The 25,613-nt window shown below is 50.1% G+C and overlaps 1 protein-coding gene across 2 annotated transcripts in view; it reads right to left on the reverse strand.

Annotated features, from left to right (window-relative positions):
• HSPA12A (heat shock protein family A (Hsp70) member 12A) overlaps positions 1 to 25,613 on the reverse strand; it is a 173,086-nt gene that overhangs the window by 69,129 nt on the left and 78,344 nt on the right. The window contains exon 1 of one of the 2 annotated variants that reach the window (XM_061403597.1): positions 8,690 to 8,881. The exons of the other annotated variant lie outside the window; for it this stretch is intronic. Within the exon in view, the coding sequence (XP_061259581.1) occupies positions 8,690 to 8,732 (43 nt within the window). The 5' untranslated portion in view covers positions 8,733 to 8,881. Of the gene's footprint in view, positions 1 to 8,689; positions 8,882 to 25,613 lie in introns of those variants that run through there. 2 annotated transcript variants of the gene reach the window in all.

Below are 25,613 nucleotides of genomic sequence, written 5' to 3' on the forward strand. Positions count from 1 at the left end.
TCAGCCATCCTTTTCCTCTGAGCCTCCTGGGTGAAACTCAGCCTCTGATAACTGCTGGAGCTCCATCCACAGGATTCATAATAGTGAACAATAATAGTGGACAACAGCAAACACTCACCGTGAGTCAGGAAGTATACTCAGCACTTAGCAAGGGTTATAGGAGTAAATAAAATCCACTCTGGAGTAGGCACAAAGGTTATTCCCATTTTACAGATGTGGAAACTGAGGTGGGAGGGGGAGTAAGGAACTTGCCCAGCATTCCACTACTGGTACACAGTGAAGCTAGGATTGGAATCCAAGGTGACGTCCCCTGTAAATTCCCACTGAAACGTTCTCTCTTTCCCACCTGGCCAACCCAGAGCCATACACTCCAGTGCAGAGACACCCCACTCCCAACCCCAAGGGAGGGCCCCAATTTCCCTGGTGGCCAGGGACCAGGCAGTCACAGTTCATACTAATTCTCACCCAATTATAAGACTCACTGATGGGCTGTTCAAACATATCCCCAGGCCCCATTTCCCTGGTGGGCCTAATTTCAGAAAATCCAAGAATGAGAATTCTAATGACCCCTCCCCAGGTGATTCCTAAAGCTTTTCTCATCCTGTTCAAGTTCCTCGTGAGTCTGATTCTATGAAAGAGTCTAATGATCCCATGTCCTTGACTGCCTGTAAAACTCTCTAGTCTCCATCTGCCCCCAGAGCACAGTCTTAGCACAAAACCTTCTCTGGGCAGCAGCATCTGACTAAAGTTTATTAACTCTGTGTAAGTTCCATAGCCCTAACCATTTGGGCTATGGTTAGGGCTTCCTTGATAGCTCAGTTGGTAAAGAATCCTCCTGCAATGCAGGGAGACCCCGGTTCGATTTCCTGAGTTGGGAAGATCCTCTGGAGAAGGGATAGGCTACACACTCCAGTATTCTTGGGCTTTCCTGGTGCTCAGCTGGTAAAGAACCCGCCTGCAATGCAGGAGACCTGGGTTCAACCCCTGGGTTGGGAAGACATCCTGGAGAAGGGAACAGCTACCCACTCCAGTATTCTGGCCTGGAGAATTCCATGGACTGTATAGGCCATGGGGTCACAAAGAGTCAGACATGACTGAGCCACTTTCACTTTCCCTTTACCTTCTGTTTATGGCAAGTGATACAAGTTTTCTATTGTGGAAGTGATATAAATAAGACTCTTATAATAAGTGCATTACAAAAACAGTAGGTCAATTTTTTAAATAATCATACAGTACATTACAGTTTGGGCAGTCAGTACACATGGTGGAATCAAAAATGGGGAACCTCAAGTGGCCGACAGAGAAGAAAATGGCAACCCACTCCTGTATTCTTGCCTGGGAAATCCCATGGACAGAGGAGCCTGGCGGGCTACAGTCCACGGGGTCGCAAAGAGCTGGTCACCAATGAGCCCACACTCACAACACACACAAGTGACTGAAGACTGAGAAACAGTTCCCTGAAGATAGGAGGTGTCTGAGGAGGCTTTTCGGAGAGGCTGAGTTCTCTTCTAGCAAGAGCCCACAAGAGCAAGGTCACAGAGAGGGCGACGCACTTAATTCAATTCAGCCTCAGTTTCCCCTTGTGTAAAACCACGCACTTAATGGAGAATTTATGAGGATTAAATGAGATGATAAAAGTGAAGGATTTAACACAGTGCTGGTGCTGAAAACTCCCTGCTGACTCAGACAGTCCAGCACTGGGGAGTGGACCGTGGCAGCTGCTCCCGGCTTTCCTCCCACCACGTGCTGAAGTCCCGAGTCTGAAATGCACACATGTGAAAACTCACTGATTCTCAAACTTGTCTGCTCCCCAAAAGAGGTCCAGATAGAATAGTTTCTGGGATGGGCATCAGGACCAGGGCACCAGGAATTTTAAAACATTCTCCCAGTACTTCTAATAGGAAGCCTGGATAGAGAACCACCCGTGGTAACTAACACCAGGGAGTGTCCAGTGGCCGAAAAGTGTGGCTCCTGACACCACCTGTTCCAGACCAACCCTGGATGACAGCTGCACTCATTCTTGCTCCCCAGCAATGGAATCTGCAGAGTTGAGAAAGGTATTGAAAGGCATTCAAAAGAGCTTTCTGCCCACCCATGATCTTCACTATTTCCACAACAGAGCCAGCAGGCATCACGCTCCCCTTTCACTGACCAGGCAAGGAAAGCTGAGGTGGAACCAACCAGGAGTCTTAGGGCTCCAAAGCCACTTTGCTCCTCCAGCCCTCTGCACCTCTAGGGTACATCTGACCAAGAGCGGGGACTGGGATTTTTTTTGCAATAAAAGGAATGCGGGAGGATTTGCAGAGTCCAGTCCATTGCAGTGGGGTCAGCGTCATTTCTGAGCAGGACTTGCTCTTCCAGGTCATCTCGTTGGCCCACCCTGCTCTCCTGGCGAGGCCCAGACCCGGGTGGGAGGCGAGTGCTCCCGGCCACATGCTGCTCATTCATTAAAGCTCTGGTTCCTCCCTGCCATTCTAATTATGCGCCGCGATAAGAAAGACGCTTTCTCCCTCACCAAAGAGGCCTATTTGTGTGAGAAGAGCATTTCGCCCCCACAAGATTGAGTCGTCACTCACAGCCTTGTTGGAATCAAAGTCGCATCTTTTCAAGGGTTGACGGAGCCCCACCCACCTCCCTCTCCAGCTTCCACCCACTGCTGAGCATCTGAGTTTCTAGAAGCGCCCACTCCCCTGTGGAGTGGGCAGGACTATAGATGCCATTCCCTACTGCAGTGCTCCCTCACAGCTTGCTGACTGAGATGCACTTGACACACAGTAGGACATTTGTTGAATGCCTTCTGTTACTGTATGCCCTTCCTCAGTTCAGTTCAGTTCAGTCCCTCAGTCGTCTCCGACTCTTTGCAACCCCATGGACTGCAGCACGCCAGGTCTCCCTGTCCATCACCAACTCCCAGAGTTTACTCAAACTCATGTCCATTGAGTCGGTGATGTCATCCAACCATCTCATCCTCTGGCGTCTCCTTCTCCTCCTGCCTTCAATCTTTCTCAGCATCAGGGTCTTTTCAAATGAGTCAGTTCTTCGCATCAGCTGGCCAAAGTATTGGAGTTTCAGCTTCAACATCAGTCCTTCCAATGAACACTCAGGACTGATCTCCTTTAGGATGGGTGGTTGGATCTCTTTGCAGTCCAAGGGATTCTCAAGAGTCTTCTCCAACACCACAGTTCAAAAGCATCAATTCTTCAGGGCTCAGCTTTCTTTATAGTCCAACTCTCACATCCATACATGACCACTGGAAAAATCATAGCCTTGACTAGAGGGACCTTTGTTGGCAAAGTAATGTCTCTGCTTTTGAATATGCTGTCTAGGTTGGTCATAACTTTCCTTCCAAGGAGTAAGTGTCTTTTAATTTCATGGCTGCAGTCACCATCTGCAGTGATTTTGGAGCCCCCCAAAATAAAGTCAGCCACCGTTTCCCCATCTATTTGCCATGAAGTGATGGTCAGAGAAGGCAATGGCACCCCACTCCAGTACTCTTGCCTGGAAAATCCCATGGACGGAGGAGCCTGGTAGTCCATGAGGTCACTAAGAGTCACATACAACTGAGAGACTTCACTTTCACTTTTCACTTTCATGCATTGGAGAAGGAAATGGCAACCCGCTCTAGTGTTCTTGCCTGGAGAATCCCAGGGACGGGGGAGCCTGGTGGGCTGCCGTCTATGGGGTCGCACAGAGTCAGACACGACTGAAGTGACTTAGCACTAGCAGCAGATGGGACCGGAACCCTTCCTAAGAGTATGGAAATGAAAGGCATAGTCCCTGCTCACATTGAGAGAAAAGGGACTGAGAGAAAGAGCACAAGCTTTTAGGCTCCAATTCTAGCATTCAAGATACCAAGTTCCTCAAAGGCCTCAACTGCCTCATCAACAAAATGGGTTAATAATAACACTCTCCAACCTCATAAGGTTATTGGGCTTCCCTGGGTCGGGAAGATCCCTTGGAGGAGGGCATGTCAACCCACTCCAGTATTCTTGCCTGGAGAATTCCATGGACAGAGGAGTCTGGCAGGACACAGTCCATAGTGTCGCAAAGAGTCGGACACAACTGAAGTGACTCAGCACGCACACGTAGGGCTGTTGGGGAAATCAGTGGAATATTCACAGGTAAAACTGAACATGAGTTGGGGTCACCGAGGGTTAGTACCAAAGGTTCTGGACCACACAGAAGAAGGAGTCTAGGAAGTGCTACCTGAAGTGAGTTTTGAAGGATGAGCGGGAGTCTGCTAGAGAAAAGTGAGGATGTTCCAGACAGGGGGATCTGCATGAGGGCCAAAGGAGAGGACAGGGCTCTGGGAAATGCAGGAGACGGTTTGGCAATCACGCACAAGGGGTACATCACAGTGACAGGGGACACAGCTTCCAGGCAGGTATGGACAGGGATGTGAATCCCATGACTACAGCCCTACCTAATGATACCCAGAGCATCACTTCAACCTTTTCTCGGCTCCTCTGGGAGCCACAACCAGCAGCTTCCACGTCCACCTGTAGTTTAGTGGCCACAGGAAAGTGGAGCGACTAGTCACGCTCTATTAGTCACATACTCACTCGCCCAGACACTCAGCACAATTCCCTGGGGGCCCCGCATGTGCTGGGATACCACCTCCTGACCCTCCCTCAGCCCGTTTCCAGCTGTGCCACGCCAACCTGGCAGCTTTTTCCTCAGCAAATTGGGGGTAAAAGAGCCCCCTAGTAGAGTCATTCTTCCAGTAACAAATGTGTGTGCGTCCTCAATTGCTCAGTTGTGTTGGGACTCTTTTTTTTTAAGTTTATTTTTTAATTGAAGGATAATTGCTTTACAGAATTTTGTTGTTTTCTGTCAAACCTCAACATGAATCAGATAGGTATGCATATATCCCCTCCCTTTTGAAACTCCCTCCCATCTCCCTCCCCATCCTACCCCTCTAAGTTGATACAGAGCCCCTGTTTGAGTTTCCTGAGACATACAGCAAATTCCCATTGGCTATTTTACATATGGTAATGTAAGTTTCCATGTTGCTGTCTCCATACAGTGCCCGACTCTTTACGACCCCATGGACTATAACCCACCAGGCTCCTCTGTCCATGGAATTTCCCAGGCAAGAATACTGGAGTGGATAGTCATTTCCTTCTCCAGAGGATCTTCCCAACCCAGGGATCCAACCTGAGTCTCCTGCATCTCCTACACTGGCAGGCGGATTCTTTACCACTGCGCCACCAGGGAAGCAATAACAAATGTGATCAGGGCTAAATAAGATAATTCAATACTCTCAGATTTTAGAATAAACTAAGTCCTCAGTAAACGTCATTATTTTAAATGGTTACTTTTATTATGATTATCAGGATGGTGGGATTCCCTGGTGGCTCAGACAGTAAAGAATCTGCCTGCAATACAGGAGATCAGGATTCCATCCCTGGCTCAGGAAGATACCCTGGAGAAGGGAATGGTAACCACTCCAGTGTTCTTGCCTGGGAACTCCCATGGACAGAGGAGTCTGGTGGGCTATAGTCCATGGGGTTGCAAAGAGTCAGAATCCCATCTCCAAAGTCCGAAGCACCACCTTCAGAGTTACCCTCAACCCTGGCAAAACCCCTGCTGACTGTGCATTTTCTTACCCTCCCCCAAGCCTGGAGCCAACTACCTGGCTTCCACTGATCACATCTAGGCCTGACTCGGTCACCACAGGAGCTAGTCCAGCCTCAGTCACCCCCGCCCTGCTGCATCTCATCTCATCCTTCTAGGACTCCAAGTGTCAACCAGCTCAGCTCTTGGCTGGGGCAAGACTGAAGGTCATCTCAGCCTTTTCGGTCCAAAGCTCCAGGGGTTAAAGGGTGGCCCTTCTGATTTTATAAATTAACTAGTTTAAATGTTCTATTAAAGAAATTTGCAAGCACATACAAAGCAATCAGAATAGTAATGAATGGTCATGTACCCACCACCCAGCTTCAATTACTACCAACCTGATATACTTGTTTCATAGGCACCTCCCCACCACCATTCCCACTTGATTTATTGGTAAAAGCTTTATGGCCAGCCCTTCTAGCATGCCCCAGCACCCAGGGCTCCCACTGCTCACAGGTCCCAACCACTTTGATGTCTCTGGCACCAAAAGAAACCTTGAAATAATCCCCTGAAGAACAATCATCTTTATGTCCCTAACAGAATGGTAATCACTGGCCCACAGGGGCTATACAGGATGGTGGTGAAGGGCTAGAGCCCTGGAATCAGACAACCTGGGTCCAAATCAATACTTATTAGATGTGTGACCTTGGATAAGTCATTCTACCTAGGCTTAGATTTCCTACCCAGTAAAAGGGCAATGCTGGTCACAGGTTTCTGGTGCAGCTTCAAAAAATAAAATAACACATGTTCATTGCCCAGCACAGAATATGCAGTGAGGAAGCCTTAGGAATAGATGTGTCAGGTGGTGGCTAAGCAGGCTTTGCTCTTATGAGATACTATTAATATCTCTCATTTTATAGATGAAGGGGTGGAGGCCAGAGAGAAGCAAGGAGCTACCAGGGACACTCTTTCTGTATCCCAAGTCCATGTGCCTGAAATTGTCACTGTGCACTTTGAACCGTAGAGCCCTGAAAGTGAAAAGACACTCTAGAAAGGACAGGCAACAGTGGCAGGTGGCCCAGCACATCCAGCATGTATCCACATCCTGGATGGGGAGGAGAGACAACTACACAGTGCCTGTGTGTGTGTATGTGTGTGTGTGTGTGTGTGTGTGCAAGGTGTGTGCTAAGTCGCTTCAATTGTGTCCCTACTCTCTGTGACCCCATGCACTGTAGCCCACCAGGCTCCTCTGTCCATAGAATTCTCCAGCCAAGAATACTGGAGTGGGTTGCCATGCCCTCCTCCAGATCTTCCCGATGCGGGGATTGAACCCTGAGTCTCTTACTTCTTCTGCATTGGCAAGTGGGTTCTTTACTTCTACCACCACTTGGGAAGCCCATGTGCAGGGTAAAGGTGCTAAATTCCATTTTTACCAGACAGAGTGGGGGTGGGGGAGGTTAGTGCACATTTCTGCTCACTCTGTGATTGACAAGCCCTATGGCCCACCTTGCATTGGGTACAGCCATTCACTCTTCTAACAGGAAAAGCAAGAAGCTGGTTCCCTAACTTAAGCTTTAGCAATCCTTAGCCTTTCTGATGTCCCTCCCTTTCATCCTATATATTTTTTTTTTTTCCAATTTAAAGGGAACGGGTGCGGAAAAGATAAATCAATCCAGTTGCTGAGTGATGTTCAGACAAAAGACATCCTCCAGCCCACTGCGGGCGTTTGTCACCTCCTCCCCAGGAAGAGGAGGGGAGGGGGGCAGATTCGGGATGTTGCGTTTGGGCCCCGCCTGGACTCTCCACGTCCCTCCCGGGAGTGAGCGGTGTCAGGATCTCCCTCCCCACAGCGCTCCCCCACCACTGCAGTGCCGAGTTGGGAGGCACCTCCCAGATCCGCAGGAACAATGGGCTGGGGAGGGGGCAGGTGCGGCTCCAAGCGCAGCAGAGGGCGGGGGACACCGCCACAGACCCCAGGACCGGGAGGGCACTTCTCGGGACGGTTGTGCTGACCCTTGACTCAGTTTCCCTAGCTCTAGTCGGGTCCCCGCAGAGCCGGGCGCTCCTCCGCTGGATGCATTTTCTCTTATGCCTCGGGCATTTCGATTTCATCCGCGCTAAGAGGCTTGCCTAGTAGCTCCGGAAACAGCCGCCGGGCTTCGCTCCTCATCCCGCAGCTGCTCCTGCTGAGGCTTTGCAGGTCAGGGACGCGCGGCAGCCTCCTTGCGCCCAACTTTCCCCACTTGCGACCCTCAATCCTGGCCAGCCCGTCTCCTCTACTGGCGAAGCCCTGATTTATAGCTCTGGGCTCCAAGAGCTGCCCTTTTGCTTTCCCCTGCTTCCAGGTCCCGTCTCTCTCCTTACCCGCCCTCCCTCCCCTCACTTTCTGAGCCCGAGCCACGCTTCCCCCAAGAAAGCAGCCCTGGCACATTTGCGAAATGCGAGAGTCTGTCCTCTGCACCGGGCGCAGTCTCCTTTCCGCAATCCCGGGCGAGAGGTGGCCGCTTCTCTCCTCCTCGGCCCTGAGAATCCCCGGGGGATGGGCGGCGATTGAGAATGGGCTGCAGTAGGGCCCGGAACTACAGCCCGCACTCAGGGCGCGCCGCTCCCGGCCTCGGCGGGGTGAGAGAACAGGTCCAAATCTCTGACTCCCTCTGGTTCCCACCCCCGCCTCGCTGAATCACGAAAATGAGCGGTCGGGGACGCCGTATCACCCGAGGCAGGCTGTTTAAATGGCTAGCGCGGGCGTCCCCCGCAGAGCACTCAGGGGATGCAGAGGGGAGACGATGCTCTTCCAGACTCGCACTGGGCCCCGCAGGAGGCGACATCCCGCGGCGGGGGCAGCGAGGTGTCCGGGAGGGGGCTGAGGTCCTCGCCGCAGTGTCCGCACCCCAGCGGGGAGCGGAGCACGTGACCGGCGGGCCACCTTCTAGTCACCCCCGCCCCCGCCGGACTCCCGGCCCCGCCGCGGTGCTGCCCCTGACCCTAAGAGGGAAGGGGGCTGGGGAAGGCGGGGACGGGGCCGCCTACTTTCCCGGGACCCGCGATGGGGCTGCGGGGCGCCGGGCCGATCGCGCCCCCTCCCTCCCCGGCCCGCCCCGCCGCACCCCAGGACCCCGCACCGCGCGCTCACCTCGGGACCCCGGGTCGCCGCCGCCGGCCTCCTTGTCCGCCATGGTCGCGCAGCCCCAGCCCGCGAGAGGAGCCCCCGGCGCGGCGTCCGAGCCCGTGCAGGTCCCCGTGCGTGTTCTCAGCGGCGCTCGGGCCGGGACTGAGCAGCCGGGCAGCGGGAGCACTGGTCTGACGAGGCCGCCGCCGCAGCTCGAGCTCCTCCCCGCGCTCCTCCCGGGCCCGCCCCGCGCCCCGCGCCCCGCCCCGCCCCGCCGGCCCGTTGGGGAAAGAAGGCGCGGCGTCCGGCCCAGCCGGAGAGCCCGGGGTCCTCCCGCCCGGACCCGCCGCGCCTAGCCGGGCCCCTCCTTTCCGGGGCTCGCCCCTGAGGCGCCCGCGCCCGGGGTGATGGGCGCGCCCCGGGCCCGGTGTCTTGCCAGCTGGCCGGATGCAGGCGCGCTCTGGGCGCTCTGATGGGCGCGCGGCAGAGACTGGATGTCAGGTCCCTTTGGCCCCGCGGCGCGTTCGGCCTTTGGAGCCGAAGGGTGCGAAGTCCTGCACCAAGCACCGCACAGGCACCCCACTCTCCAGAGGACGCCCGCTCCCCCAGGGTCCCAGAGAAACCGTCAAGGATCCGCGTGAAGGAGGAACCCGGCGCCGCCAGCGCTCAGGCCGCAGGCAGAGGATAAGCGCGAGGGCCGTGCTCTGGGCATCGCCGCGGGCATCAGCCTCCAGGCCACCTGCCTGACTCCATGGCAACTCGGAACCGGGAGGCGCCTGCTGCAGAGGCTGAACCGAATCTTCCATATATGGGCTCCGCCCGGGCCCTCCTTACAATCTGAGAATAACGACATTAACAATTCAGGGACTGGGAGTCAGTGATTCATTCTCCCTGTCCTCTGGCTCCACACACGCGCCACCCGCACCTGTTTGATCCTGGCCAGGTGGCTTTTGAGTCCGCTATGCAAAAAGGCAACGAGGCTAGGATAAGATTCTAATGATCACAGTTACTGGATCCTTCCCCTAGTGCCTGACACGATGCTAAACCCTTAAGAGCCTTATCTCATTTTCTCTGGAAAACTCTGAGAGGTCGGGACTAGAGATCCCCATTTTGCAGATAAGGAAACAGATTTGAAGGTGTTAAATGATGATTCCAAGAACACACATAGCAAGTAACTGCCCAGGCTGGAATCCCACCCAGGTCAAAACCACCAGCTTCTCCGCTCTGAGATGGGCCACAGCTCCCAAAGGGCACTTAGCCTTTAGTCACATGCATTCCATTGAGGGAGGATGGGGTAGGCAGAGGTCTACAGGGAGAGCCTGGAGACCAGGGTCTGCTTAGAAAGTAATGGTAGCGTGATGAGTTAAAACGATGAACTTATTATCTATCTTCGTACATTAAAAATCTCAGGCTTCCTTAGTGGTCCAGCGGTTGGGAATCCACCTGCCAATGCAAGAGATACAGATTCAACCCCTGGTCCAGGAAGATCCCCCGTGTCAGGAGGCAACTTAGCCTGTGTGCCACAACTATTGAACCCGCAAACCCTAGAACCTGTGCTCTGCAATGAGACAAGCCACAGCAATGAGAAGCTAGAGCCTGTGCAACAATGAAGACCCAGTGCAGCCAATAAATTTTTAAAAATCCCAAATGTATAGTCTCTGGCTGTGTATGAAACCACAGGAAAGTTAGTTAACCTCTCAGAGCCTCAGTATTTTTATCTGTGAAATGGGTACAACCGGAGAAGCCAATTCCTTAAGACTGAAGAGGACTAGATGAGATGATGCATTTAATATGTTTCACTTGGAGTCTGGCGCATGATAAGCAGTCCAATAAATATTAGATATTATTAAGTCAGAGGCTTTTTAAAAAGTGGACAAAGGCCAGTTGGGCAGGGCAGTGGGCAGTAGAAGCATACGGAAGGGGGCTCCCAGAGTAGAGAACAGTGTCTTCCCCTAGAGAATCCTCTCCCTACCAAGGCTGCTTGCTTGTTGAGACAATGTCCCACCAGCTCAGAGGCAGACCCAAGAGATGATCTGGAGGCCAGAAGTATGTAGCACTCAAATGTGGGTGAGAGGAAGAGTTGAAGCAGCTTTTAGGGTGATAACCTGGACAACCAGGCTTAGGACGAAGAGCAGAAGGGCTGCCACTGGCCCTGCATCAACCCTACAGCTGCCTTCCTGATCTGCTCATATGTCCCCATTTCGCAAAGATGGCCAGGCTGAGGCTCCTTAAGTTAGAACATGAGAGGGCAAGGGCAGCCCCCAGCCCTCTGTCCACTGAGCATCAGTGTCACATGGACACATGCCTGGGCAGTGATGCCAGAAAGAGCTTTCTATTAAACACGGTTCTGACTGAGTTTCTCTTGTGCTCAAACCATGCTGGGTTCCCCTCTTCTATAGGAAAAAAACCCCTAACTCTTGAGAGAGACATTCAACACCTTTCACCATAGGGAGCCCAAACTTCCTCTTCAGTAGTCTCTTTCCCAAAAGACTTTCCTCCACCAGTCTTCCTCGGCCATGGCCACAAGCTGCCTCTATCTCCACGTTTGGCACCCCGCTCACTTTCCTCCTCCACCGGCACATATCCACACATCCTTCAAGGTCCCAGTCCAAAGCCATCAGTCCAAGGAAAGCTAGGACATTGCCCCTATCCCCAGGCTCCCATGGTATTCTACATACACACACCTCTCTTTTTTCTCCTCCCTCTACACTGTCTGCTTGGCTTCCTCAGTTGCTCAGTGGTAAAGAATCTGCCTGCAATGCAGGAGACTCGGATTTGATCTCTCAGTCAGGAAGGTCCCCTGGAGAAGGAAATGGCAACCCACTCCAGTATTCTTGTCTGGGAAATCCCATGGACAGAGGAGCCTGGTGGGCTACAGTCCATGGGGTTGCAGAGAGTCCGACACTGTCTGCTGCCCATGCGGTTCAGCACTCAGGATGCGCCTCCATTTATCTCCAGACTCTCACCTTCACACCCAGGGCTGTACCTTCCTCCAGGGTTCCAGATCTCCTGAGAGTCTCCCCAGGGTGCCTCCAGGCCCTTCCCACTCAACCAAAGCCCAACTCATCCTCTGCTGCCCTCCCTCCTGGGTGCTGGGGCTCAGTAAAGGCAGCACCACCCACCAGTTGCCAAGCCACACACCTGGGCATCAGTTTTCACGGCTCCCTCTGTGTCCATCCAAGTTTGTTCAGTCTCCAAGTCAAGTGTTGCCTGGTTGACCTTGGAAATCTCCTTTTTGTCCTCACAGGCAACTCCTAGTCCAGGACCCATCATTTCTCACTGTCTATGGGCCTGCAGGGCCCCCTCACTGGTCAGACCCCTAGGTCCTGTTCTGTCTCCTCAGTCCATTCTTTAGGAATCCAGTTTGCCCTGCTCACCTCTCCAGGTCCATTTTTCTCCTGTGACTTCTTTCAATCTCTCCCATTCAACCCTGCCTCTCTTATGCTGGGATTTTGTTGTTGTTCAGTCACTAAGTTGTGTCTGACTCTTTGTGACCCCAGGACCTGCAGCACACCAGGCTTCCCTGTCCTTCACTATCTCCTAGAGTTTGCTCAAACCCATGCCCTTTAAGTCGGTGATGCCATCCAACCATCTCATCCTCTATCACCTCCTTCTCCTCCTGCCTTTAATCTTTCCCAGCATCAGGGTCTTTTCCAATGAGCAGCCTGTCTGAATCCAGAGAGCACCCTCTCCTTATCAAAGCAGCTTGCTCGCTGAGACAATGAGCTGTCAGAAGCAGTGGGCAGCCCCCAGCCCCCAGCCTCCTGCCACCTGCTGTGGAAAGGCCTTGGGCATCATCTGCCCTCTCTGCTGATCCCCAGCTGCAGTGACAGCAAAGCAAGTGAGGAAGATGGCCGATGACACGCAGGCCCGCGCTGTGGGCACAGAGCAGACTGTTTGATTTTCAGGGAGCGTGAAAGGCAAGGCACAGGCTGCCTTGGGCTTGCCCTCTCATGGCTTTAATAATCATCACGGTAATTAGGAATCGCCCTGGTGAGCACACTCACACAAGACCAAGCTGGGCTTGGTCTCACCTAATCGTGGAGGTGGCCCTCGCCGTTTTCCAGGATATGGAAGCATACAAAGGCTGAGGCATCTGCTCGGCTTCCTCCGGCCATGAGCAGAAGAGCTGGATTCAAGGCCAAGTCCGGCTTTTTTTTTTTTTTTTTTTTTAATGTGAACCATTTTAAGTCTTTATTGAACTTGTTATAACACTGCTTCTGCCATATGTTTTGGTTGCTTTGGCCGTGAGGCATGTGGGCTCTTCTCTCCCCAGCCAGGGATGGAACACACACCCCCTGCACTGGAAGGTGAAGTCTTAACCACTGGACCACCAGGTCCATCTCTTGCCACTGGACATCAGGAAGGTCCCCCTCTGCTCTCCCTTGATGCCCATGGTCTCTTCCCCAACAGCTGCCAGAAAGAGAGCCATTACCCTTCTGTTGCCACTAGAGCTGACAGGAACTGACCTTCCAACACCTCTTGACTCTCACTCCTTCAGCTCTCCCCTCCTTCAAACCAAAACACACACCCCACCCACCTGAACACCCCAAATCTGGCCCCCTCTCGGGGCCTCTGCTCTCCTTGGTCACATTCCCCAAGAGAGTCATGGGCCCTGCTCCCTCACTGACTTTGGGAACTGCCACCTTCCCAGGCCATTCCGTGTAAGCAGCTGCCTCCTCTCAACGAGGAGGGAAGGAAGCTCCATGAAGACAGGATGTTGGACCGAGGTGCCCACCTCTGTATTCTAGTGCCCAGAGCAGTGCCTGGCATGGCGAGCACTCAACAAATGCTCAACGGTGGATGGACTGACTCAGTTAGTGAAATCAGAACACACCAGGCCTTCGCCTGGCTGGAAGGACCAAGCCCTCCTTTGGGATGTTACACTGACTCCTGGGGGCTTTCCCAGACATTTCAGAGAATGTCCAGATCTATGAGAGGTTACTTGGCTGCATGGAGTCCCTTGGACTGCAAGGAGGTCAAACCAGTCCATCCTAAAGGAAATCAACCCTGAATATTCACTGGAAGAACTGATGCTGAAGCTGATGCTCCAATACTCTGGTCACCTGATGCAAAGAGCTGACTCATTGGAAAAGACCCTGATGCTGGGAAAGACTGAGGGTAGGAGGATAAGGAGGGACAGAGGATGATGATGGGATGGCATCAGTGACTCAATGAACATGAGTTTGAGCAAATTCTGGGAGATAGTGAAGGGCAGGGAAGCCTGGTGTGCTACAGTTCATGGGGTTGCAACGAGTCGGACACAACTTAGTGACTAAACAATAACAACCTGGCAGCAAGTCCCATCCAGCTCCCCTCCCACAGCAGCCTCCATATGATTAATTCTATGCCCTCTGGGCCACTGGGGCAGTGACGATGCCCCCATTCTACCAATATCAATTTCAGGTCTCAGTTGGACCCTTGAGTCCAAAAAGAGACCCTGGCCAGCGCCAAGCCACCGCCTTCCAGCGCCCTCATGCCAGTCACTCCTGCCACACGGATCTGTCCTCAGGTTTCCAAAAAGCCAGTGTCTCCACTAGGAGCCCATTCTCCACTCATTTTGCTAGGTAAACCCCTCTTCTCCTCCAGGTCTCAGCTTAGATATCACTTCTTCCAGAAAGCCCTCCAAGACAGCATAAGGCCCTCCCCTGTACTCTGCACCTGAATCCCCAAGCCTTCCTATCCTAGCACTTACCACAACTCAGGGTTCAGTATTATTAAGACATTATATAGATGACAAAACTGAGGCCCAGAAAGGCCACCTTGTTAAGAAGCTCCTGAGCTGAGACTATAACTCTGAGAGGAGAATTCAGGTTTTTCCAACTTCAGGCTGCCCATTTCCACCTCCAGCTGCAGCAACCCAAGGGGAGGTGGGTCATGCCTACCACTGGGGATAGGCCTTGTATCCCCCAGACTCTGGCATAGTGCCTGGAACAGACACTTCAAGACAGTTGAATCTGGAAGAAAAACAGCCTCCTTAACGTCAGGCCCTCACCTTTCTCATCCTTTCCAAGATCCTTTTCACTCAACAACCCACAGACATCTCCCACCCATAGCCTCCTTCTTTGTTCTTTGACCCAAACAAAGACATACCCTCCCTCCTTTAATATTAATTCATGCAAGTAGGAGCTGGAGTCCAGTGGCCCACCTAGCTAACCACTCCACCGAGCAGTCAGGATACACTGTCTGTCAACTGCACCCACTGCCCACTGTGGAAAGGGGTTGACACATGACAGGTGTGTGTGGTACCACCACTGTGGGTGGTAGAGGCTGGTGGCTGAGTCCTCCAGGCCCCCCCAGCTGAGACAAGACTGCAAAACATTTGCTGATGGATCCCACCACGGAGGGTGCTGGTCCTGTGGGCTCATGGGGACCCAGGACAGAGGATGTACAACTGGAGGAAGCAGAGTGGAGAAGAGCATGGTTCATGGGCATCAGCCAGACCAGGGTCCAAATCTGGGCTGAGCCTCTCCCTGCCCACTTCAGGTGACCTGGGGACACACCTCCCTAAGTCTGTTTCTTCATCTGTAAAAATGCTGATAATCATCAGTAGGATAATTATGGGAGATAATGTATGTAAAACTCTCAGCATAGGGCTGGGCTACATCTGTTGCAGTAAATAGGAATTCTTATTATTTAATCTGCAAATCTGAACCACAAAAATGCCTCTTCTTTGTGTATCATAAATTATAGAATGGATCTAAGCAAAATTTTCTTGGCTGGCAAAGACACACAGAAGATTCGAGGGTGAGTGGCTTTTTTTTGTTTTTTTTTTTAATGTTTATCTGAAAAAAATTTTTTTTAAATTTGAGAAACACTGACACTCATCCAAATCTGAGCTTTTATGTGGGAAGTTTCCAGTAAAAGGCTGCTCTGGATTTTATGATATGCCACCAGAATTTTGTCTATAAGCTAAATATCCTAAAAGTGACTCCTTTATAACAAGAGCAAGAGTCAGATGAGCTAAGGCAACATAGAAACCCACGGGGAAAGCCTGGACATGTGTCAGGTTCTTGACCTCTGACCTTTAGTACATTTTAAAAATCCAGCCTCATAGCCGAATCACCATGTACCGTTTATACATCCTTTTCCCTTGGATTTCCATCCCATCTGGTGTGAATCAGTACCTCCATTAACATTCCAAAACATACTTCACGTATACAGCGTGGGCTGCTGCATGACTCTTGCAGGAGAGAAATTCAAGGGCCAGAGGAAATGATCTCTCAAGATATTACAGTCACTCAAACCTGCAATGTAAACTTTAGAAATGCCAGCTCAGGTAATGAAGGGTTATCCAAATATTTTGGGTAAGTATTTTAAACAGGAGAACGAATGTCTGTGGTTACTCTCTCAGCAACATTCTCAGAACCGTCGCTCAAATCCTGGTTCTGCAAGCTCCTGGTTCATAATGAAATGGAACATTTGGGAAGACACATCCCAAGGGGGACATTGCACAGTGAAACACGGCTCAGGGAAGGGAAACTGAAATGATGGCATGGCCAGGAGAGCTTTCACAAGAGTTGCAAGGAAATATAGACTATTAGGGCCAGAAGGTTTCCTGTTACAGAGAAAAGCTACTTCTTTTATCTTCTCTGGCTCACAGTCTAGTGCCTGTCTCACAGTAGGTGTACAATAAATAGTTGTTGGAGAAATAAATAAATGGTCAAATAAATCAACAATGGAATGGAAACTGGGGCTCTGAGACACTAAATCTCTGGTTCAAAGTCACATAATTAGAGACAGAGTTGGGGCCAGACTCCAGCCCCCTGCCTCCAAGCTCAGCTCAATTGCCACCCCAACCCCACCACCCCACCCCAGGTTCCCCTCTACAAGGGCCCAGGGACTTCCCTGTTAGTCCAGTGGCTAATCACTGCACTTCCAATGCAGGGGCCCTGGGTTCAATCCCTGGTAAGGGAACTAGATCCCACATGCCACAAATAAGAGTTTACATGCTGCAAATAAAAGATCCTGCATGCCCCAACTGAGACTCGGTGCATCCAAATAAATAAATAAATTTTTAAAAGGCCCAGCAGGAGACAGCTCACTCTGTGATTGATTGGTCATGACTGACTGGAACTGTGGTAGAGGAACCGAGGCCCTTTCTAGCTCTGTGCAAAGGAGTTCAGTAATGATTAACAGTGTCTGTCAGTGTAGACAATGATATCCATGCTTTGGTATCTTGACCCCAAGGATCCTGCCTCTCTAACTTTCTAGAATCCTGTAACGGGCAAAGAGCATTCCACACAGTGCAAAGATAAATCTGAGCGGATCCAGCCACCTACAGCCTCAAAGGCCAGGAAGAGCCCTTGAATAACCAAGTCTCCCCTAATCATGGTGCTGCCTGGTCACCCACGATTCAGCAGCAGCCTATCCAGATGGTTCAAGTCCATCCCAGGAGCATTTGCACTGGATAGAGACAGGCTGATGTGCCCTCTGGGTCTGTGCAATCATGCATTTTCTTCCTGGTGGCAGACTTGTCATCACAATATTTGCCTGGAAAAGAGACGTAAGAAGCACTGGGCTGAGAAGAAAGGAGATTCATCTTTGGGTCCCCAAGTCCCTGAGCTCGGCCTGGTGGGATCTTATTTCTGAGCCTTGATTTTCTCACTAGTAAAGCAGGGAGGTTACATTAGGGGGCTTTTAAGTCTTTCCCAATAACCCATGAGAAGATATCCTTCATTTCTCAAAGCCGTGAAAGTGTTAAGTCACTCAATTGTGTCCAACTCTTTGAGACCCCATGGACTGAGGCCCACCAGCCTTCTCTCTCCATGGAATTCTCCAAGTAAGAATACTGGAGTGGGTAGCCATCCCCTTCTCCAGGGGATCTTCCCAACCCAAGGATTGAACTGGGGTCTCCTGCATTGCAGGTGGATTCTTTACCTTTTAAGCCACCAGGGAGGCCCTCTGAAAGCCATAGGCCTTCAGTTTCTCATTTCATAGATATTGACTGAGGTTTTACTATGTACCAGGCACTGTTCTAAGCCTGGAGGAAACACAACAGCCAAAATGTATACTCTAGGCCAGTGAGTCTCTTATCTTTATTTGGGTGAAAGGGTTCCACAAAACCCTTTCAGGAAACTGAGAGTTGTAGCTCTTCTCCCCAGAACCATGCCCAAATATTCACCCACACCCCTACCCTCATGCAGCTTCAGGGTCTCAGCACCTTGAAGCTCAGCCAAGGTCCCCTAGATGTCAGGTTGACAGCCAAACTCCAAAGCCTCTGCTGCTTAGCAACGAAACAAAACGGCAGCTCTTCTACAAGTGGGCTGTGCGGAGGAGGCTGCCTTGTCCGAGAAGCAGCTTGTGACATCACTGGCTGGTGAGGGCTCTGGCATCAGACAAGCGTGGGTGACCCTGGGAAAGTTTCAGACCTTCTCAGAGCCCCTACCTCTCCCTGTAAAATGTAGACAGTGATGGCACCTCACATGGCAGGAAGATTGTTGGAGACAGTGCAGTTGGGGACTCAAACAGTGCCTGGCTCAGAGCCAACATGCCACCCCCAACCACCACCATCTCCTGGCAGCAGCTGGGGCTAACACAAGTGAAGCCATTGCTCCAATGCTGGCCCTTCCACCTGCACCTCCCTCTAGTCCCAGCCTCTGAGATTTGTTCATCCCCACTCCTTTCATTGGAGAATTCCAGATCCATATGCTTGAGATGGAATTTCAATCTGGACAAAGCTCCAGGCCAAGTGGGAACTAAGCACAGGCACCTTGAGTGAGGAGATGGAGAAGTGGGGGGTGCTTGAGGACTTTGGGGGCTCACAAAGAAATAGCCTGTGGCTATCAACTGTCCTAAGCCCCGCCTTCTTCTCCACATCTCCCTTTGGTTTTTACTTTCCCTTGGCCACTTTCCTGGTTAACAAGTGAGCGATGAGCGTCACTTCTCTGCACGGCCAGCATCCGCACACTGGCACAGACGACCCCTCTCTTCTCTCATCAGCTTGGTCCCCCAGCCATCCAGCGCTACTCCTGTGCTCCCTTCAGTTCACCTTCCTGAAGCCGTCTGACAGATGGCTGGGAAGTTTGTAGAGATCCACTTCTTGTCTGGCCATATCCCCCCGCCAAAGGACTTCCCATTGGAATTAGGGTCAAACCCAAACCTGTTTCCCAGGTCTAGGAGGCCCTGCAGATATGGCCTCACTTACCCTGCCAGCCTCATCCTGGTCAAAGCCCTGTCCCATTTTCCCTTTCCTGGGCCTCTAAGCCCAGAGGACACATGTGTGACAATTAGAACAAGAAGCCTCTTTCTCAAGACGCTTGACTTCCAAGTGCTGGAAAACTGGCATAATATCCTGATTTAGTCAAAATAACACACTCGTTTCAGGTGCTGAAAAATGGAGGGAAAAAAACATGCAGACCCACAACGTCTAGGATGTCCCTGGGATTTCTGATCAGGTCACAACCTGCCCAGCTTTCTGTGACCCTACAGCAAACCCATCTTCCTGCTTCGCCCTCGGCTTACCTCTGTCCCCACCTCTGCCCTGTTTTACATCATCCGACTGACTCGCTTTAAAGGTCAGCTCCTTGGAGCGGCCCTCCCTGGCCTCACCTGTTGCTCCATGTCTTATCACTCCACACCATTTCTCCCCAGCACACGTATACTTTAAAACCATTTATATTTGTGTATTACGAGCCTGCTCCACTAGGCTATAATCTCACTGTGGGCTGTAGTAATAATAAATTTTTATTAAGTACTTGCTCTGTGCTAGACCCTGCTAGGCACTTTACTTCTATAGCCCCATTCAAATTTCATCGTAATACAGAAGAAGGAACTATACGATGATTGTCCCCATTTTACACACAAGGAAACTGAAACCCACCCTGTTACCCAGGGCTAAGTAGCAGAGTCAGAATTTGTACCTGAACAGGCTGAGCTCAGTAGAAAGCCAGGGTCTATCCTGAATCTCATGGAAAGTTGAGCAGGGCTGTGTCCCCACACCTTGTCTGGCACCTGGCACCTAGCAGAGCCTCAAGAAACATGCTGAATGAATGAACAAATCGTCGAATGTGGAAGGCAGAATTATAGTTTACAAAGCACCCTCACATCTTGCTTGAATCATAAAGCACTCGGAAGGAGGCATCACTATTCTCAACATTTTTAAGATGAAGAAATTGATGGCCTGGTGAGATCAGGAGTATCCTTCACTGAGATCGTAATTCTAAGGGGCTGCTTTAAGCCGTTCCTTTGTTTTTGTGTTTTATTTTAAAACTGCATGTATACTTTGCATTCTATTCAACAATACATCTGCATTTGTTTTCTAAACAAAACTAAAATCTCAAATTTCTACTACTTGTTTTTAAAATGTCTTATTTCAAGCATCAACACAAGTAGAGAGACTGTTATAATGAACCCCCAAGTACCTTTCACCCGAATTACTTAATTTCTAAAAACGAGCTCTTTGAATGAAATTGACTCTCCCAGGAAGAAATCACAGTAGCTGTCATTTACAGTTTTATATAAACGTGTTCATTTAATGTTCTCAGCCCTCCCGCTAAGAAGTATAAATTAATATCAGCCTCTATTTACAGATGGGGACATTAAGGAAAGTCAAGTCACATGCCAAAAGTCTCAGAGCTAGAAGGGGCAGAGCCAGGAGTCACCCAGAACTGACTAGCAGTGCTTGGCAGTAAAGTATATGCTCTAAAACAAGTCAAGGAAATGGGTCCATCCCCTCTTTCTTTTAAAGTTTGCATTAAAATCTCACCATTTCCAAAAACATCCCACTGCCAATCAGCAAAGACACCTGGCTGTCCATTTATCTTTTCCTGCCTTCTTTTCCATCCGTTCTCTAGTTCCATCAGACACGCGCAGACCCCTCACGTGCTAGGACACAAAGTCCAGCCAGACATGGACCCAGCCCTCTAGGAGCTCCTAGTATCAGTGGGCAGGAAAGAAACAGAAACATAACCAAAATTCAAGCAGAGCTTGACTGGTACGCAGGCATGCAAAATTTATCAGGAATATGCTCTGGGCCTCACCTACCCTCTGTCTCCCCCATCAGGGAGTAAGGCTCTGGAAGGCAGTGGGCAGAGAGCAGAGTGGTTAAGGGGTGTGGATTTGGGAGCTGGATTAATTCCTTGGACAGAGGAGTCTGGCAGGCTACAGTCCAAAGGGTCGCAAAGAGTCAGACATGACTGAGCACGCCCACATGCACTGGTTTGAATTCCAGCTCCATCCTTTGCTAGCTGCTTGGCCTTGGGTAAGTCACCTATCCTCTCTAAGCAACTTGTAAAGGAGGGTTGACAAAACCACATACTCTGGAGCCACTGGAGCATACATTACATCATACTGAACCCAGTTTCTTCAACAAAGGAAGCTTTCCATCAATGTTGGCCGTTACAATTGGCTTTTACTTGCAACCAGTTCCCGGTCATGAGTCCCACCTTGCCTGAATGAGGCATCTTTCTAAAATAGTATACACAGTTCCCAGTAGGATTTTTTTAAAATCAGCCTCTCCTCAGAAAGTCTGCAGATTTGGAAAATTAAAAAAAAAAAAAAGTTCTCAGCCTTCCCTACTCAGCTGGCCAAGGATGTCAACCACTTGTGAGAAGAACAATCTGGTGGTCAGTGGAGCGAGGACAAGGACGCCGTGATGTTTCCCAGCCCAGCGCTGGCCCACATCCGCGAATCCACAAGCAAACCTATGACCAGCAGGCCTGAGTGTCCAGAGCCAAAACCTCAGACTCAGGCCATCCTGGGTCCCATCCAGCCCCTCTCCAGGATCTCCTCCTAGGTTGATAAGGACCAAGAAGACTCCAGACACATGGTATGCACTTTGCCAGCAGAGGTCGTCACTAAGTGAGCAGTGAGACAGCACCAGACATGGTCTTCGGAGCCCCAGCTCCAAGAACCAGGGGCTGCACATATTTCCCATGTGGCTTTGGGCAGGTCACCAAGCTCTCTGGTATCCAGTCTCCCCATTTGTACAGCACATAAAAATCATCACTTCTATCTCATCCTGCCTGCCACAGACCTGGAGTGGAATCCCAGTTTTGCCACTTTTGTGACCTTAGTTGCTCGAAGCCTTACTTTCATCATCTGTGAAATGGGAATAATGACTGCATCCACCGTCTCATGCTTCTGAGAAGATTAAACGAGGCAATGTGTGTAGAGTGCTTGGCCCAGGGTCTGTGTGTGTGTGTGTGTGTGTGTCTGTCTGTGTGTGTGCGTGTGTTTGCTTGGTCGTGTCTGACTCTTTGCAACCCCATGGACTGTAGCCCGCCTACCATGGCAGAATGTATGTCCATGTCCATGGAATTTTCCAGGCAGGAATACTGGAGTGGATTGCCATTTCCCCCTCCAGGGGATCTTCCCGACCCGGGGATCGAACCTGGGACTCCTGCACCTCCTGCATCGGCAGGCGAATTCTTTAGCACTGTGTCACCTGCAGAGGCTGCCACATAGTAAGTGTTCAGTGATAGAGAATGGATGTTCCATGGTAAAGAATGACTATAACACAGTTTCATCATCAGTTCCTTTTTGTGTTTGCTTATTTTATGCTGGGCACCAAGCCAACCATTTGACTTGTGACATTTCATTTCACCTTCACAAGACAGCTGGCCTCATGCACAGGACTGGAACAGCCTTCCTGGGCAATGTGGCGAGTCCACAGGTGAGCCTCTTCCTGCCACACCCCTACACGGGTCAGCTACATGCCATTCAGTCCCCAATGGCTACAGAGCCAGGGCTTAAAACTGTCCCACCGAAGGCCCTCCCAAGCTGGCAGGAGACAGAAGGCAGAGAAGGAAGTTGGCTCCTCCCGTAACAAGTCTGCCCGTGGACAGTGTTCACCCACAAAGTGAGGAGGAAACCTACTGTCCTGAATCCCTGACTCTCCCTGAGGATGGAAAGTGCTAAGGTCTGAGGAAAAGTAAGAAGGTATTGTCTACTTTACCTTCTAAAAAGTCTGTCATTTTCTTCATTTTCCACTTTGTCTTGTGTCCTGATAAGCTTCTATGTTCAGAGCAAGAGAAGAAGTTAAAGAAAAAGGAAAAAACCAAAACATTGAACCTAAAAAATTGTTTCTGTTTTTCAGAAACAAAACAAAGTGAGGTTAGAAGGAAGAAAGATGAGGAAATAGTTGGCACTACATGTGATCTAATAGGAGAGTCAGTGTGTATGATTATTAAAGTCCGAGAACTAAATATGCAAAGATCACCAAGAAATATCCCCAAGGAGAAAGCAAACAGCTAAACACATGAAAAGTTATCAATCTCATCAGTAATTTATACATGTATGTATATGGTTAAGGGCTTCCCAGGTGGTGCTAATGGTAAAGAACGCTACTGCCAGTGTAGGAGACATAAGAGACGCCAGTTCAATCCCTGGGTAGGGAAGATCCCCTGGAGGAGGGCACAGCAACCCACTCTAGTGTTCTTGCCTGGAGAATCCCATGGACAGAGAGCCTGGCAGGCTGCAGTCCAAGGGGTCACGAAGAATCAGACACAACTGAACGACTTAGCATGCATGCATGAATTTGGTTAAACACTTAATAAACATGGTGTAAATTATAAAACTATGAATCAATAATATATATATATATCTGATAATGATGAGATTATGTTAAAATCTATACTTTCATACAAACATACATACCTAGTACCATCGTACACCTAGTAGGTTCACAATTTAGAAAATTATTATGGTAACATTAAAAACACTTCAGTCAATTAAAATTCATAGAAATGTATTCTACATCAAAAGAAAATAACTACATTTATCCATGCTCAGTCGCTCAGTCGTGTCCGACTCTTTGGAACCCTTTGGACTGTAGCCCGCCAGTCTCCTCTGTTTTGTAGGATTTTCCAGACAAGAGTACTTGAGCAGGTTGCCATTTCCTCCTCTGTGGGATCTTCCCAACCTAGGGATCCAATATGCATCTCCTGAGGCTCCTGCATTGGCAGGTGGATTCTTAATCACTGAACCACCTGGAAAACCCATATTTATCTGTGTATCTTTAAATTAAAGGAGTACAATTGAATAAGATTACAAATATAAATATTAAGGTGTAGCAACGTGGGATAATGTCACAATATAATATGAAATGAAAAAGAGCAGAAGAAGCATGATCATAACCACTACAATCACGCGTGAAAACAGATCCTGGCATGCAGAAAAATCAAACACTTGTATTAAGTGAATGCGTAGTGAGGGAGGCATTGGTCCTTTTCAGATTTCCTTTTTGGCTTTATCCTTCTTTTCTATCTCCCTCTTTCTCTAAATTCTGCCCTGAGACAGCCCTCCCTTCCTGGGCGGGGCGAGGAACCACACCCTGGCTCCATCACTGCTCCAACCCTCTGCATTTGATTTGGTTCCTAAATAGCGTTGCTGTTTCTTGAAACTGCAGTTCTCAAAACAAGCTGATCGGAGGGTGTGTAAGTTCAGACAGCAAAAGAGCTCCAGCAAATACTTCATTAGAGCCAACACATTCAACCTTGTGCTGGGGCCAAGGAATTCCACATTTGGACACGAAATGTCAGTCTGCACAAAAGGCCCTCTGAGGCCCCAGGAGTGAGCTCAGAACGCTGCCCTTCCCCGAGCTCGCTGGCCTTGGTACTGGAGGCCCCAAGCAAGGGCCATGCAGGGTGGGGGTTACTCTCCCCTGGCCCAAGCTTGTGGCCACCTCTCAGCCCGTTCTGAGTCGCATGCCCCATCGACAATCTGCTAAATGCTCAGACTTTGCTAATCATTTTCAAGTGTTCATAGATTTATATGTTGGGAGTTCATTCACTCATTCATTCACCCATTTGTGCAATGAAACAAGCATATGTTGAAGGCCTAGTATGTACCAGGCCTTGAGGATCCACACAGCAGTGGGAAAATCTGGTCCCTGCCCTGGAGGAATCACAGTGTCTACAAGTAGACAGACAAGAAAATGCAATTTCCGATGAATATAGGCTGGGATATTCTGCATATAAAGTTATGCTAATATCAAGCTAAGTGAACTCCGGGAGTTGGTGACGGACAGGGAGGCCTGGCGTGCTGCAATTCATGGGGTTGCAAAGAATTGGACATGACTGAGAGACTGAACTGAACTGAACTGAATATTTACTGAGTGCTTATGAATGAGCTTCCAGGCTTGGTTCTAGACTCTCTATATTATTATTATTATTGGGGGTTATGTGGATTATTGTGGGCTATATGGACTATGAGGGTTATTGTGAGTTATGTTTAATTCACTTACTCTCCCAGCAACCCCAGAGGAAGATACCCATATTATCTTATTACAAATGAGTACACTGAGACACAAGAAAAATGCAATAACTTGTTCTAGGCTAAGTTTAAGACCTGGGACCCCGACAGTGCTCAGGCTGATAACCAAGCAGTCCTTGTCACTCTCTGATTCACTCAGGCACGGAGGGGGCTGATCAGCCAATGGAAGGAGGTCCGCAGGACTCCTTGGGCTCCCCTTGTGAACAGATGCCTTGGTGTCCTTGTTCCTGAGCTGGATTAGTAGCTGGAACCTCCCTGGGAGGAGAAGTCCCCCGGGAGAAGGGCTGACCCTTCCGGGTTCTGAGTGATGGGGAGAGGATCAGGCCCCAGACAGGAAACTGCTCACTTAGGTCCATGCTGAGCGCACGTGTGTGGACAGCCAGGCTCCTCTCCCTGGGGTCACCTGACTTCCCTCCAAACACCCCATCTCTTCAATAGCACAGGGTGACTCCAGAATGAGACTCAGCAAGTCCACACATGCTGGATGAAGCTGTACAAATACAGTCATGTTAAGAGACAGAATGTTTTTTAGGCTGAAACTAGGAAGAAAGAATAGCAGCTAATGGAGGTCACAGGTTAAAACAGACGCTTGGGGCCCTCCCTAGTGATCCAATGATTAAGACTTTGCCTTCTAGTGCAGGGCATGCAGGGTCAATCCCTGGTCAGGGAGCTAAATTCCCACATACCTCTTGGCCAAAAAAATAAAACATAAAATGAAAACAATATTGTAACA

This window comes from Bos javanicus, chromosome 26 (genome assembly GCF_032452875.1).
Source record: "Bos javanicus breed banteng chromosome 26, ARS-OSU_banteng_1.0, whole genome shotgun sequence".
NCBI classification, from domain to species: domain Eukaryota; kingdom Metazoa; phylum Chordata; class Mammalia; order Artiodactyla; family Bovidae; genus Bos; species Bos javanicus.